General features: G+C 37.2%; 1 protein-coding gene and 1 non-coding gene across 10 annotated transcripts in view; one reads left to right on the forward strand and one right to left on the reverse strand.

Moving 5' to 3' along the window:
* Positions 1-15,540, forward strand: part of NEO1 (neogenin 1) — a 241,340-nt gene that overhangs the window by 168,558 nt on the left and 57,242 nt on the right. For 6 of the 9 annotated variants that reach the window (XM_060169920.1, XM_060169973.1, XM_060169940.1 and 3 more), the window contains exon 8: positions 8,693-8,912. In XM_060169920.1, the coding sequence (XP_060025903.1) occupies positions 8,693-8,912 (220 nt within the window). The remainder of the gene's footprint in view (positions 1-8,692; positions 8,913-15,540) is intronic. The other 3 variants (XM_060169948.1, XM_060169911.1, XM_060169903.1) reach the window with 1 other exon arrangement.
* Positions 2,445-2,551, reverse strand: LOC132506344 (U6 spliceosomal RNA). Its single transcript, XR_009535793.1, has one exon. It is a non-coding gene; the product is annotated as a U6 spliceosomal RNA (small nuclear RNA).

The raw sequence follows: 15,540 nt of genomic DNA on the forward strand, positions 1-15,540 counted from the left end.
AAGAATTTCTCCATTTCTTCCAGGTTGTCCATTTTATTGGTATAGAGTTGCTTGTAGTAATCTCTCATGATCCTTTGTGTTTCTGCAGTGTCTGTTGTTACTTCTCCTTTTTCATTTCTAGTTCTATTGATTTGAGTCTTCTGCCTTTTTTTCTTGATGAGTCTGGCTAATGGTTTATCAATGTTATCTTCTCAAAGAACCAACTTTTAGTTTTATTGATCTTTGCTATCGTTGCCTTCATTTCTTTTTCATTTATTTCTGATCTGATCTTTATGATTTCTTCCCTTCTGCTAACTTTGGGGGTTTTTTCTTCTTCTTGCTCTAATTGCTTTAGGTGTAAGGTTAGGTTGTTTATTTGAGATGTTTCTTGTTTCTTAAGGTAGGATTGTATTGCTATAAACTTCCCTCTTAGAACTGCTTTTGCTACATCCCATAGGTTTTGGGTCGTTGTGTTTTCATTGTCATTTGTTTCTAGGTATTTTTTGATTTCCTCTTTGATTTCTTCAGTGATCTCTTGGTTATTAAGTAGTGTATTGTTTAGCTTCCATGTGTTTGTATTTTTTACAGATTTTTTCCTGTAATTGATATCTAGTCTCATAGCGTTGTGGTCGGAAAAGGTACTTGATACGATTTCAATTTTCTTAAATTTACCAAGGCTTGATTTGAGACCCAAGATATGATCTATCCTGGAGAATGTTCCATGAGCCCTTGAGAAGAAAGTGTATTCTGTTGTTTTTCGATGGAATGTCCTATAAATATCAATTAAGTCCATCTTGTTTAATGTATCATTTAAAGCTTGTGTTTCCTTATTTATTTTCATTTTGGATGATCTGTCCATTGGTGAAAGTAGGGTGTTAAAGTCTCCCACTATTATTGTGTTACTGTTGATTTCCCCTTTATTGCTGTTAGTATTCGCCTTATGTATTGAGGTGCTCCTGTGTGGGTGCATAAATATTTACAATTGTTACATCTTCTTCTTGGATCAATCCCTTGATCCTTATGTAGTGTCCTTCTTTGTCTCTTGTAATAGTCTTTGTTTTAAAGTCTATTTTGTCTGATATAAGAATTGCTACTCCAGCTTTATGTTGATTTCTCTTTGCATGGAATATCTTTTTCCATCCCCTCCCTTTCAGTCTGGATGTCTCCCTAGGTCTGAAGTGGGTCTCTTATAGACAGCATATATACGGGTCTTGTTTTTGTATCCATTCAGCCAGTCTGTGTGTTTTGGTTGGAGCATTTAATCCATTTACATTTAAGGTAATTATCGATATGTATGTTCCTATTCCCATTTTCTTTTGGTTTGTTTGTTTTCTTTGGCAGTACGCGGGCCTCTCACTGCTGTGGCCTCTCCCATTGCGGAGCACAGGCTCCAGACGCGCAGGCCCAGCAGCCATGGCTCAGGGTCCCGGCCTCTCCGTGGCATGTGGGATCTTCCTGGACCAGGGCACAAACCCATGTCCCCTGCATCGGCAGGCGGACTCTCAACCACTGCACCACCAGGGAAGCCCTCCCATTTTCTTAATTGTTTTGGGTTTGTTAATGTAGGTCTTTTCCTTCTCTTGTGTTTCCTGCCTAAAGAAGTTCCTTTAGCATTTGTTGTAAAGCTGGTTTGGTGGTGCTGAATTCTCTTAGCTTTTGCTTGTCTGTAAAGGTTTTAATTTCTCCATCAAATCTGAATGAGATCCTTGCTGGGTAGAGTAATCTTGGTTGTAGTTTCTTCCCCTTCATCAGTTTAAATATGTCCTGCCAGTCCCTTCTGGCTTGCAGAGTTTCTGCTGAAAGATCAGCTGTTAACCTTATGGGGATTCTCTTGTGTGTTATTTGTTGTTTTTCCCTTGCTGCTTTTAATATTTTTTCTTTGTATTTAATTTTTTTTTTTTTTTTTTGGCGGTACACAGTCCTCTCACTGTTGTGGTCTCTCCCGTTGCGGAGCACAGGCTCTGGACGCACAGGCTCAGCGGCCATGGCTCACAGGCCTAGCCACTCCGCATCATGTGGGATCTTCCCGGACCGGAGCATGAACCTGTGTCCCCTGCATCAGCAGTCGGACTCTCAACCACTGCGCCACCAGGGAAGCCCTGTATTTAATTTTTGATAGTTTGACTAATATGTGTCTTGGCGTGTTTCTCATTGGATTTATCCTGTATGGGACTCTCTCTGCTTCCTGGACATGATTAACTACTTCCTTTCCCATATTTGGGAAGTTTTCAACTATAATTTCTTCAAATATTTTCTCAGCCCCTTTCTTTTCCTGGGACCCCTATAATTCTACTGTTGGTGCGTTTAATGTTGTCCCTGAGGTCTCTGAGACTGTCCTCAATTCTTTTCATTCTTTTTTCTTTATTCTGCTCTGCAGTAGTTATTTCCACTATTTTATCTTTCAGGTCACTTATCCGTTCTTCTGCCTCAGTTATTCTGCTATTGATCCCTTCTAGAGAATTTTTAAATATATGGAACGCTTCACGAATTTGCATGTCATCCTTTTGCAGGGACCATGCTAATCTTCTCTGTATCGTTCCCATTTTAGTATATGTGCTGCTGAAGCGAGCACATCATCAGATCTTTTATTTTCACAAACGAACTCTGGTGGCAGAAGGAAAAGCCACCAGCCTAATATAATCAGACCTTTTTTTTTTTTTTAAGTAACAGATTTTTTACTACATTTGGCCTAGATATCTGTATAGTTCACTTATGCTTTAGGATCCTTGATAATCAGTTGGTACCTGTGAAACCTTTGAGTAGTTTCTGGGCATTTTAATTTTGTCATGACTTCAGATAGGTTGATTTTAAGCTCAGGTGTTTTGAGCAACAGAGAAGTCCTAGGACTCAGTAACTATTGCTGTTTTACACTAGAAAAAAAATATTGTTTAATTGTTGCAACTAGTCAGTCTAAACCGTTTCATTCTTTTCAACAGTATTATTGAAGTATGATATGTAAAACTCTCTACAGATAACATCATTTTGTATATAGAAAATCATGAAGAATCCATGAGTAAACTATTAGAACTAATAAATAAGCTTAGCAAGTCAGTATCAGTATACATAAATCATTTGTATTTATATATACTTGCAGGAACAATCTGAGATTGAAATTAAGAAAACAATTTCATGTATAGTAGCATCAAAAAGAATAAAATACTTAATAAATTTAGCAAAGGAATTTCAAAACTTATCCTCAGAAAACCATAAAACATTTTTTAAAGAAATTAAAGATGTAAATAATAAATGGAGACAATTCGTGTTCATCAACTTAAAGAATTAATACATTCCCAACAGTGTATGAGGAGTCCAGTTTTTCCAACACTAAGTATTGTGTACCTTTTTTGTGTGTAACCATTGTAGTGGGTGTGAGGTAGTATCTTTTTTTTTTTAATTAATTTATTAATTTTTGGCTGCCTTGGGTCTTCGTTGCAGTGTGTGGGCTTCTTATCGCAGTTGCTTCTCTTGTTGCGGAGCACGGGCTCTAGGCGCACAGGCTTCAGTAGTTGTGGCTTGTGGGCTCAGTAGTTGTGACTCATGGGCTTCGTTGCTCCATAGCATGTGGGACCCTCCTGGACCAGGGATCGAATCCGTGTCCCCTGCCTTGGCAGGTGGATTCTTAACCACTGTGCCATCAGAGAAGTCCCTGTAGTAGTATCTTATTGTGATTTTAATTCACATTTTCCTAATGACATTGATGTTAAACACATTTTCACATGTGTGTTGGCCATTTGTATGTTCTTTTTGGTGAAATGACTTTTCAAGTCTTTTGCCTGTTTTTAAATTGGCTTGTTTTCTTACTAATTTATAGAAGTTGATTATATATTCTGATCCTGAATATATATTCTGAATTATATGTTCAAGTCCTTCATCAGATACACACTTTGGAAATATTTTCTGCCAGTCTCTGGCTTATCATTTACTTAGTTATGTTTTCCTTAATGTGCTGAAGTTTTTATTTCTAATAAAATACAATTTATCTGTTTTTTTCTTCTGTATCTTGTGCTTTTGTTATCATGTCTAAGAATACTTTTCTAACCCAAGGCACAAAGACTTTCCCCTATATATTTTTTCAGAAATTTTAGTTCTTCTATTAAGTCTAGGAGCTGTTTTGAGTTAATCTTTGTATGTGGTGTTAAGTAAGGATCTAAGTTCATTGCTTTGCATGGGGATATGTAGTTGTACCAGCATCAGTTGTTGAAAAGACTGTTCTTACCACATTGAAACTTCTGGACACCTTAGCTGAAAACCAGTTGACCACAAATATAGGGGCATACTTCTGGACTCTCAGTTCTCTTTCACTGATCTATATGCCTATTCATATGCTGGACTGTCTCAATTACTAGAGCTTTATAGTAAGTTTTGAAATCGGGTAATCCAAGTCCTCCAACCATTTGCTTCTTTTTCAGAATTATTTTGGCTATTCTAGATCTTTTGCAGATCTTAATATTAAATTTTAGGGGCAGCATATCATCTTAACAACATTAAGTCTTCTAATCCATGAACATTTATTTATTTAGATGTTTTCATTTAGATCTTTATTTAGAGTTTAAAAAATTTCTCTCAGCAATGAGTTGTAGTTTTCAGGGTACAAATCTGACGCTTCTTCCATTAAATTTATTCTTAAATATTTTATTCTTTTTTGATGCTGTTGTAAATGGAGTTGTGTTCTTAATTTTACTTTTGGATTGTTCATTCCTAGTGTATAGAAATAGAGTTGGTTTTTATATATTGATCTTGTATCCTATGACCTTGCTAAACATATTTATTTGTTTTGTTAGCTTTTTTTTTCCCTAGATTCACTAGGGTTTTCTACTCAGTTAATTATTAATTACAAATAAAAACAGTATTACTTTTTCCTTTTTAATCTTTATTCAGTTTTTCTTGCCTTCTTGCACTGGCTTGGACCAGTACAATGCTTAATATAAGAAGCAGGAGCTAACATCCTTGTTTCCAGCATTGGGGAAAAAGCATTTATTCCTTCACCATTTAAGTATAATGTTCACCATATGTTTTAGGTCTAGGAAGTTTACTTCTTTTCCTAATTTGTTGAGAGTTTTTATTATGAATAGGTGTTTGATTTTGTCAAATGCTTTTTCTGCATCTATTGAGATGATCAGGTTTTTTTCTGTTAATATAATATATTACATTGGTTTTTGGATGTTAAACTAGTCTTGAATTCCTGTGATGAATTCTACTTGATCATGGTTTATAATCCTCTTAATATGTTACCAAATATGGTTTACTAATATTTTGTTAAAGATTTTTGTATCTATGATCATGAGGGTTCTGTAGTTTTCTTTTCATGTGGTATCTTTGGCTTTTACATCAGAGTAATACTAGCTTCACAAAATAAGTTAGAAGTGTTTCTACTCTTTTTCTGAAAGAGTTATGAAGGATTAGTATTAATTCTTCTTTTAAATATTTGATAGCATTCACCAGTGAAACCGTCTGGGCTTGGACTTTTCACTGTGAAAAGATTTTTATTTAAATTTTTCTATCTATTATAGTTCTGTCTAGATTTTGTGTTTCTTCTTGAGTAGGTTTGGTAATTTTTGTCTTCCTGGGAATGTTTTTATTTCCTTTAAGTTGTCTGATTTATTGGCATAAATTTGTTCATAATATTCCCTTATAATTTTTTTTTTTTTTTTTTTTTTTGTGGTACACGGGCCTCTCACTGTTGTGGCCTCTCCCGTTGCAGAGCACAGGCTCCAGACACACAGGCTCAGCGGCCATGGCTCATGGGCTCAGCCGCTCCGCGGCATGTGGGATCTTCCCAGACCGCGGCACGAACCCGTGTCCCCTGCATTGGCAGGCGGACTCTCAACCACTGCGCCACCAGGGAAGCCCTTCCCTTATAATTTTTAATATCTGTGGGATTCGTAGCATTGTTCCCTCTTTTATTTTTTATTTTGGTAGCTTACATCTTCTCTTAATTTCTTACCCTTGTATTTTTTTAAGAATGTGGTTAAAATTTAATTTTTTTCCAGCTTTATTGAGGTATAATTGACAAATAAATGGTAATATATTTAAAGTGTACAACATAATGATTTGATACATATACATTGTGCAAGGATTCCAACATTTAAGTTAGTTAACACATCTGTCACCTCACATGGTTACTTTTTTTGGGTATGTGAAAAAGCTTAACCTGCTATATTAAGAAAAGAAAAAAAGCTTAAGGTCTACACTCTTCAGTAAGGTAGAACCTTAGGTAATTCATGTGAGACTTATCTTCTGGTAAAGGTATTTTAATTTTCCTCTAAGCACTGCTTTAACTGCATCTTTTCATTTTTAATATGTTGTATTTTCATTTCACTCAGTTAAAAATATTTAAAAAATTTTTTTCTTGCTATTCATTGACTTGGGTTATTTAGGAGTGTTTTTTGATTTCCAAATATTTGAGGTTTTCCCAGATTTCTTTGGATTCATATATTTTGGGGCTCTTTTGTTAGATGTATATGCATTTGTAATTGGTATATTCAAAGAAGAAATACATAAATAAATGATAACAGTTGGAGATTTCAATATCCTACTCTCAAAAACTGATAAAACAATTAGAAAGAGTATAGAGGACTTAAGCGATCCTGTCAGTCAACTTGACGTAGCTGACATCGTAGACTCTCCGCCCAGCAACTACAGATACAGATTCTTTCCAAGCACATATGGAACAATTGCCAGGATAGACTATATGCTGGGACACAAAACAAGTTTCAGTACCTTTTAAAAGGCTGAAACCATACAAAGTATGTCTCCAGCCACAACAGAATTACATATAGAGTGGCATGGACATATATACACTACCAAGTGTAAAATAGATAGCTAGTGGGAAGCAGCTGCACAGCACAGGGAGATCAGCTCGGTGCTTTGTGACCACCTAGAGGGGTGGGATAGGGAGGGTGGGAGGGAGGGAGATGCAAGAGGGAAGACATATGGGGACATATGTATATGTATAACTGATTCACTTTGTTATAAAGCAGAAACTAACACACCATTGTAAAGCAATTATACTCCAATAAAGATGTTAAAAAAAAAAAAAAGATATCCACAGCAGGTCCATTCTTTGTCTGGATCTTGCTTTCCCTTGCTATGAAAGTGGTAAATCCCACAAGCTCAGGGTTTTTCTCCTGTAACACCTACTGCACGTGCAGGCATTCATCCTGGGCCCTTTGCATTGCCTTCACGAGACTTGGGGGCAAGGGGAATTGACAAAAACAAACAACAGTCCCTGACTGCTCCCATAACCCTGAGTGGCACAACAAGGACTAAAAACTTCTATTGGCTAAATCCAGAGGCCTCTTAAGCTAAAAACCATGGCTGGTTTTAACACTCCACCACTTCCTATTCCTAGGAAGGGTGATTTAGCCTTTTTTAAATGTCAGTCTCCATATATAATATAGAGATAACAATGATAGTACCTATTTCACAGAGTTGTAAGGATTGAATGAGTCCATGTAAAGAGTGAGAGTGCCATGTAGAAAGTGCTCAATAAATGGTAGCTGTCTAGAGACTTTACGTTGGTCTTCCTCTGCCTTTCCCTTGGAGAATTTATTCTCTGTGGCATATTTATTTAGACTGCCTCACTTTAAAAGATTCTCCTGTAATTCATAGACATTTTCAGGAGGTGGTTGTCCTACCATTTCATTGAAAACAAGGTCCAGAATTGTCATGCTTTCCTCTCTGCCTCTCTTCTAATTTCCCCATTAAGGTTAGGACAGAATTCTAACGAATTCCATGAGTTGAAAATTGTGAGATTAAACGTATACTCCAAGGTGAAGGAGATTTTAGGTTAATATTAGGAATGGACTTCTAAAGTCAGAAGTGTCCAGCAACAGAATGGGCTGACTCCGGGCATACAGACAGAGGCTTTCGACTTGCAGAGCTCTGATTTGCCACTGCTTCATCTGTCCCATCAAGTCCCTGGGGTCTGCAAGCTGTCGTAATCTATTACACTGCAGTGAGGACTGTACCAAACAGATATGCTACCTAATAAGTGTTATATTTGTGTGACTTTGGAATTTGTGATGCACGATTTTATACTGTTGTAGTCAAATGAATTGATGAGAGGAAATGAACTATAACTTAGTGAATTGAGAAAGGTTATCAGACTTCCCTGGGTATTGCCAAATACAGAGAGCAAACTTTAATGTTAGACTCCAGTTGAAGATCTGGCTCTTGAATCTCCTGCAGAGCTAAAGGCACACACAGCTCTGCAGTGAGGTCATGATAGTCTGGGGCCTATGTTGAGTGTAATTAGGCCCATCCATACTACACACATTATTCCATATTTTGATAAAGTGGGAAAAAATATTGAGGTTTTATCATATATAAGACTTTTATGTGCAAAGTTCAACAGATGTTGCATGCTGCTGTCAGAATTAAAGAAAATTACTTGGGCACTGATGTGTCCTTCCATGAAATGTTTTATTCTTAGCTGTCACACTCCCTGTCCCTTGCCGACAACCATTATAGTGACCAGAAAGTCTGCTTGCTCTGCAGTGATGTGTCTTGACTAGTGCCCATTAGTTTTCAGTAGTTACCCCTGGCCTGCATGTTAGCCTTCAGTTTAATGGCCTTTTTTATGTTCATTCATTTTATTTTATTTCCCATCGTGGTTTTGTTTATTTCTTTTTTGTTTTTTGTTTTTTCTGTTCTCTTTTTTAAAACCGTCGTGGTTTGCCCTTCATATTCCCCAATATTTGCACATGACAAGATGTTGCCATCCCAACATTACCTCCCACTTCACTGACCAGTGCCACTACTGACCATCTAGCACCAGCCACAACTGGACCACTGCCTTCAGCTCCTCGGGATGTCGTGGCCTCCTTGGTCTCTACCCGCTTCATCAAATTGACATGGCGGACACCTGCATCAGATCCTCATGGGGACAACCTTACCTACTCTGTCTTCTACACCAAGGAAGGGATTGCTAGGTAAGTGCCTGTACGTCTGGAGCCGGTTAGTTGCATCTTGTCCACCCAAGACCAGCCGTCCCTACCATGACTCTTTACTGTGTAGAATCTGTACCAACTTTCAGTCCAGAAAATATGATCACCGAGATGACCTAGTTTTAGGTCATTAAAAGTAAATTCCTAAACAGACTGAAGTCCTGGTATTCTTTCCTGCCTCTCTGGGATGACTTGGGGAGAGAGTTATTTAAGTTAGAAGTATTAAAATGTAACCAGGGCTACCGTTTTTTCATAAGAGTCAGTCAGGCACAACCCATAGGCTATGTCTTTCTTAGAACTTTCAGATTCTAGAAATTAAGGTAGTTATTAAAGTAATCTTAATGAATATCTGTCTGCACCCGTACACGGATGTGGGTTGCTGAGCTCTGGGGTGGGGTGGGGTGGGGGTCTCCTTGATGACACAAGAGTATTTAGTGACTCATTTTCCTAAAACAACATTTCATTAAATTTCTCTCCATCTCCACCTCTTTCAGGAACTCACGTTGCCTCTCCATTGCTTTTGGAGATTCTCCAGAATCACCAGGCTGCTTTACTCCACAGTCTACCTTTGTTTTATCTATCCAACCTTATTTTCCTTTAGCCCCAGTTTAGCTCACTTTCTAATGAAACCAGTCTAATTTCCTGTCACTGTGCAGCCTATTTTCCCAGTCTGTTCTCTTCAGTCACTTCCCCCTTGAAAAAACCGTTTTTCAACTGAAACTAAAATTCAGTTAATCTTTCTTGGCCCAGACTAAGCCCCATGAAGCCCTCATAAATCTTTCTCTACCTTTTTCAGCACATACAGCTTTTCTCTTGTATGTATGTCTGTGCCACTGATACTGGCACTTAATTATGATAACACATGATCTAATACTACCATAGTTGTTACTCTTCTGTTGTTTTATGTGTATTTGTGTTGTTTTCCCAACCAGGTTATAAACTCTTTGGGAGGTACCATGCCACATGCTGACTGTGTACTCTGAATATTGCTGAGTAGATTCCTTCATTGTGCTGTTACTTCACACCAAAATAAGAAAACTAAAATAATCTGTTTTGGTTATGGCCCTAACCCATGAAATAAAGCTTGTATTTCTACAAGGGTGCTTAGATTCGATATATATTGTATTTAATACCAGACTGGCAAGTTCAGCAAGTATAGGCACCTTCGTCAAGTCAGTACCCCTTGGTTTAATACTCTTGAGACATCTGAGTGACATAATTTGAGTCAGATAGGTGGAGCTGCTCCCAGGGTCATAGAATGTTCATCCGAACACTGCACTGGATGTTTGGGGAGTTACAAAGATAAGGAAACGTAGAGCTAGTCCCAGAAAGGCAAGATATTACTACCAAACAGAACCTGTCTTAAAATGTTTCCAGTAGGCTTTTAGATCGCATTGCAAACGTCATGGGATTACACAGAAGGAAAAAAGCTTTTAGTAATTCCTCAGAAGCAAGCTTATGTGCATCACAGGGCCTTTGCCCTTGTTGTTCCTTCCACCAGAACTGCATTTCCGTCACAAATAACTGTCTGGCTGTCGGGGCACTTGTTCCCAAGCCAGTTGTTAAATTTTCAGGAAATTTTGCAAACCCAGTGACATGGCTCAGTAGCTCAGAATTGGGTAGAGGGAGTATTTACAGTGAGAAGTGCTACAAACCGGAGCAGTTGTTAAACATTTACCAGAACATCACTGTAACATACCACCGTATTTTGTTTTTTAGCTTTTGTGTTGTGTTTCTTCAGAACACTTAATACTCAAAATTTTCTCTTCATATTAATGCACTCATGGTGTTTGTCTTGTTCAGTGGAGTATCACCATCACCTGGAACAGAGCCTGGCTTATAAGTAGCACTACAAGTATAAATAAATACTTGTTAAGTGAGTAATTCTAATGAATGGAGAAATAATAATTATTCAAGAAATGTTGAGATAATTTACCTCCGTTTAATAGAAGGAATAAAGTTGTATCTCTGTCTTATGTATAACAACAAGTTATAGATGTATCAAGATGTATTTTTAAAACTTCTAAGTGTATTAGAAGAAAATATAGAAACTATTTTCATCACTTAATGTATCTTTTAAAGGAAGACAGAAAATTCAGGAACCATATAGGAGAGATTGACAGAGTTTATTATATAACTAAAATTCCATGTGATAAAACATAATAAAAAAATCAAATTATCAACTGATAAGCTGGGAAAAAATTTAACATTTGTAGAAGATTGTATTGATATCCAGTCTGTATAAAGAACTTCTACAAATCACAAGTAAAAGACAGATATCTCAAGAGGCAGATGGTATAAGTAGGTGCCTCAAAGAAGTTAGTGGAAAGCCCATTAAAGTTCAAAAGAAAAGTTTTCACGATTACTAACAATCTTGGAAATACAAAATGATGAGTTACCATTTTTCACGTGTAAGGCTGGCAGAAATTTTAAGTTGATAATATCCAGTGTTAAGTGAGCTGAATGTTGGGATTAAATCCAATCTAGACTCTTGGTGGTAGTATAAGTTAGAGGAGCCTTTGGAGAAGGTGATTTGGCAGAATTAAAAAAAAAAATTTTAATGCACATTCCTTTCAACCCAACAGTTACACTTCTAGGTGTCTGTCCTATAGATATGCCAATATACATACACATAGGGCACTCATAAAAAATGTTTATGTAGCATTATTTGTAAGGATTAAAAAAAGGAAACAAAGTAAATATCCACTGGTAGAGGAATGGGCATATAGTTAATATATGTATATCCATATGAAGTATGATGCAGGAATTTTTTCAGTGACTTATATCTATATATTTTGATGTGTATATAAATGCCTAGGTCAGTGATTCTCAACCAGGGACAGATTTGCCCCCCATCTCCCAGTGGACATTTGGCAATGTCTGCTGACATTTTTGGTTATTGCAGCTGAGATGGGAGGGGATGCTTACTGCTGTCTAGTGAGTAGAAGCCAGAGATGCTGATAAACATCCTACAATGTACAGGACAGCTCCCCCCCACCCACCAAAACAAAGAATTATCTTGCCCAAAATGTCAAGATACAGGTCTACATGCCACCTTTAGGTCTCAGGGTGGAACAGGTTTTAAGGAGGGAGAAAAACTAGGACTTTTAATTATACATACTTTTGTTTTTAATGAAAATCTGTCACTTATTAGTGAATCATGTGTTGAAATAAGCAGGGATGATTAATAAATGAAGTTGGAATTGAAAAAATGTAGAAGATAAATTGGCAGGGGCAGGAGGACAGGGCAAGTATATGTGAAGAAAGAGGAGATGCAAGGGAAGATCCAATTTAATTTGTGTTGTTGAAAGGATGGGAAAGTAAGAAAGCTCTGGCCTAGAGTTTTTGGTCAGAATTAGTAAGAGATTACAATAAAGTGGAAGTTTGGAGCCAAGTGTTGGAATGCCAGTAAGAATTTTGACAATCAGTTAAGAAGGGACCATTTTGGACTTCTGAGCAAGTGTACACTGTGGTTTTATTAAACAGCTTTTATTAGCAGTACTTGGAGGGCACTGCATAAGATTAGAGAGGAAAAGCAGTGGAGTCAGGGAGACAGGTCAGTAGTAGTTAGGTTGATCTAGGCATGTGGTAGGCCCAGATGAAGATGACAGCAGTGACTTGGAACAGAAAATAAATCTGGGGAATATTTCAAAGGAATATTCTTGGAGATTGTAATAATAATTTTTGTCGCTTCATTACTATATGATTTCTGAATAGAAGCAGTGAAGGAATAGAAATAACACTAAGTCAAAGACTAGATCCCTGTTACTTGTTTTATAAACAAAATTTATTTAACCTTTATAAGTTAAATTTTCTCATCTAAAAAATGAAGGTCTTCATAGACATTATCTTCATAGACTTAAAACATTTCGATGTGAGGATATATGCCGCTGCCTGCATTTACGAATTCCCTTACTTCCTGCATTTGATAATTCAACCACCAGGTGGCATTATGTGCCTTGGTCATGAGCTATATAATTCTGTTGGGTACCTGAGTTTCCTGAAATTCCAAAGGGTTCTTCCTCTGCCATTTCACCTATGAAATGTTCACCTTTTTTTTTTCAATGCCTTTAATGTAAACAGCAGTATTTTCTGTTAGCCACCAAATGGAAAGTACAGAGTAAGTTATTCCAGAAATTAATAGCATTTTAGAGTTGGACAAAGCCTTACATATCTGTTAGTCTAGTCCGGGAGCTGGCAAACTATAGACCCTGGGCCAAATCAAACTTGTTATTTTTATGGCCCAAGAGCTAAGAATAGTTTTTACATTTTCAAACGGTTACATTTTAATAGGTTATACAAGTAACTACAGTTGACCCTTGAACGACATGGGTTTGAACTGCACACATCCACTTATATGTGGATTTTTCTGTACTATGGTACAGTACTACATGATCCACAATTGGTTGAATTCCCAGATTCAGAACTGTGGATAGGCAGGACCAACTAAAGTTATACTTGGATTTTTAACTGTGGAGATGGTTGGTAATATTTTTCATTTGGCATCTTGGCCTGTAGATATTTACTATCAAGCCCTTTAAGAAAAAGTTCACCACCCTGGGCTCATTCTTTCATTTAATACATGAAGAAACTGAAGCCCAGAAAGAATTGGTGACTTTCCCACGATCCCCTAGCAAGCTAGTAGTATTGCCAGAACTAGAATTGGAGCTCCTAACTTCTGGCCCAGCACTGTCTTAGTATAAAGTGTATCTTTTTCTTTCTCTTTTGACTCTTAGCTAAGACATTCTAACCTAAGACCCATCATAACCTCACACATTTATGAGAATTGTCCTTCATAACTCACCCTGGATCTTTCCTGAAGTCAAAAGTTTTTTTCTAGACAGACACTTGGTTCTGGGACCTCAGACCAATCTACTGTTAGAAACCTTTTCAGGTGCTAGATGTTTCATCTTAGGGAATCATATCTACTACTGATTTTTTCATATTGTAAGGCTTCTGTAGAAATTTGTTCCAGGTATTTTCCCCTTTTACATAGAAACAAACAAAAAGATAAACGTGATATCATTAGTATATCATTTACACATCAAAAGGCAAATTTCCATTCATTCATTCAGTACACATTTGCGATGGTACTTCTGTGTGTGAGCCTTCTGCTAGTGCTTCTGTGGTATGTGAACATGAATGAACATTCTTTCACTTTTATTTAAAGTAAGATAGTGCCCCCCTCCCCATCCCCCACCCCCGCTGTCTTTCTGAGAGACAACTTGTTTAAAGTTTCATGTACAGTGAGCGAAACAGACTATTCTGTGCTCTGGCGTGGAGCTGTTAGTTTAATGAAATGTCAAATACCATACTTCCTTTTAGACGACATTTGTGATTGGATCAAGTGTCAGAAACCTCACAGCATAAGAAATCAGTTGATACTCTCCTTCTAAATCTTGTGATTTAGAGGTTTAGCTGAAGCGAAAATAATATCTATAGATATCCCAAGTGTCTCTGAGCAATAACTTTTATTACCATGATATTCTTTTCCAATGGACCTAACTGACTGTAGACAGACAACCTTTATAAATATGTTGTGGGTGGGTACTGTTTGTTTGTTTTAATTAAAATAACATAGTTTAAAGAACTATAGAAAACTATTGAAAAACGCTCACATCTCCGAAATGCAAATGTTCACACACAGTCAGACAAATTGGCATATGGTCATGTAGAACTAAACAAATCTTAATCAGTAGCTTCAGGGAAAATTATCAGTATTTTAAAGTAAGAATTTAATTCAACAGATTATTAGGTAATTTTAAATAATTTCTTCCACAGAGTAGTTTTGGGCCCTTTTATTGCTCTCTCAAGATAGACACAGATCTTTCCTCACATGATCAGTAATTCTTAAAGACCAGCTATTTGTCTAAAGCAATTATTTTCCTTTACAATATTTGTTGAAAGCAAATATAATCTGGTTTTTGTTATAGTGAGTACAGTATACTGAGCATAATTATGGGCCCAAGTGTGGACACAGAGACCCCCAAAATAGAGCCTGGAGGCCACCTTTTTTAAGAACCTAACTGATAACTGTTTTTGTGTTTTCATCTCATAACACTAGACCACTGGCCATTTGTACTGTTTGTGATAAGATTTGTTAAACGTTTCAAATCAGTTTGAAAATCATTCAAGAAGATTTTTTGTTTTAAGAAGTAAATTATAAAAATCAGAGGCATGGGCTTCCCTGGTGGTGCAGTGGTTGGGGGTCTGCCTGCCGATGCAGGGGACACGGGTTTGTGCCCCAGTCCGGGAGGATCCCACATGCCGCGGAGCGGCTGGGCCCGTGAGCCATGGCCGCTGGGCCTGCGCGTCCGGAGCCTGTGCTCCGCGGCGGGAGAGGCCACAGCAGTGAGAGGCCCGCGTACCGCAAAATAAAATAATAATAAAATAAAATCAGAGTCATGATTAGCTTATTTTATAGACTGGATTCATTTAAATTGTTAATGTTTTGTTCTCAGTTTTGAAAGTGATAATCTCTAATTTTCTTTTTATTGAGAGTCTGTTATCCAGAAGATACACAACATTCTTTGATACTGTGTGAAAATTGGGTCATACCTATAATCACCTATATGTCTCCCTGAGGATAACCCCTTAAAATTCAGTGATTCCT

Source organism: Lagenorhynchus albirostris, chromosome 1, assembly GCF_949774975.1.
Source record: "Lagenorhynchus albirostris chromosome 1, mLagAlb1.1, whole genome shotgun sequence".
NCBI lineage: Eukaryota > Metazoa > Chordata > Mammalia > Artiodactyla > Delphinidae > Lagenorhynchus > Lagenorhynchus albirostris.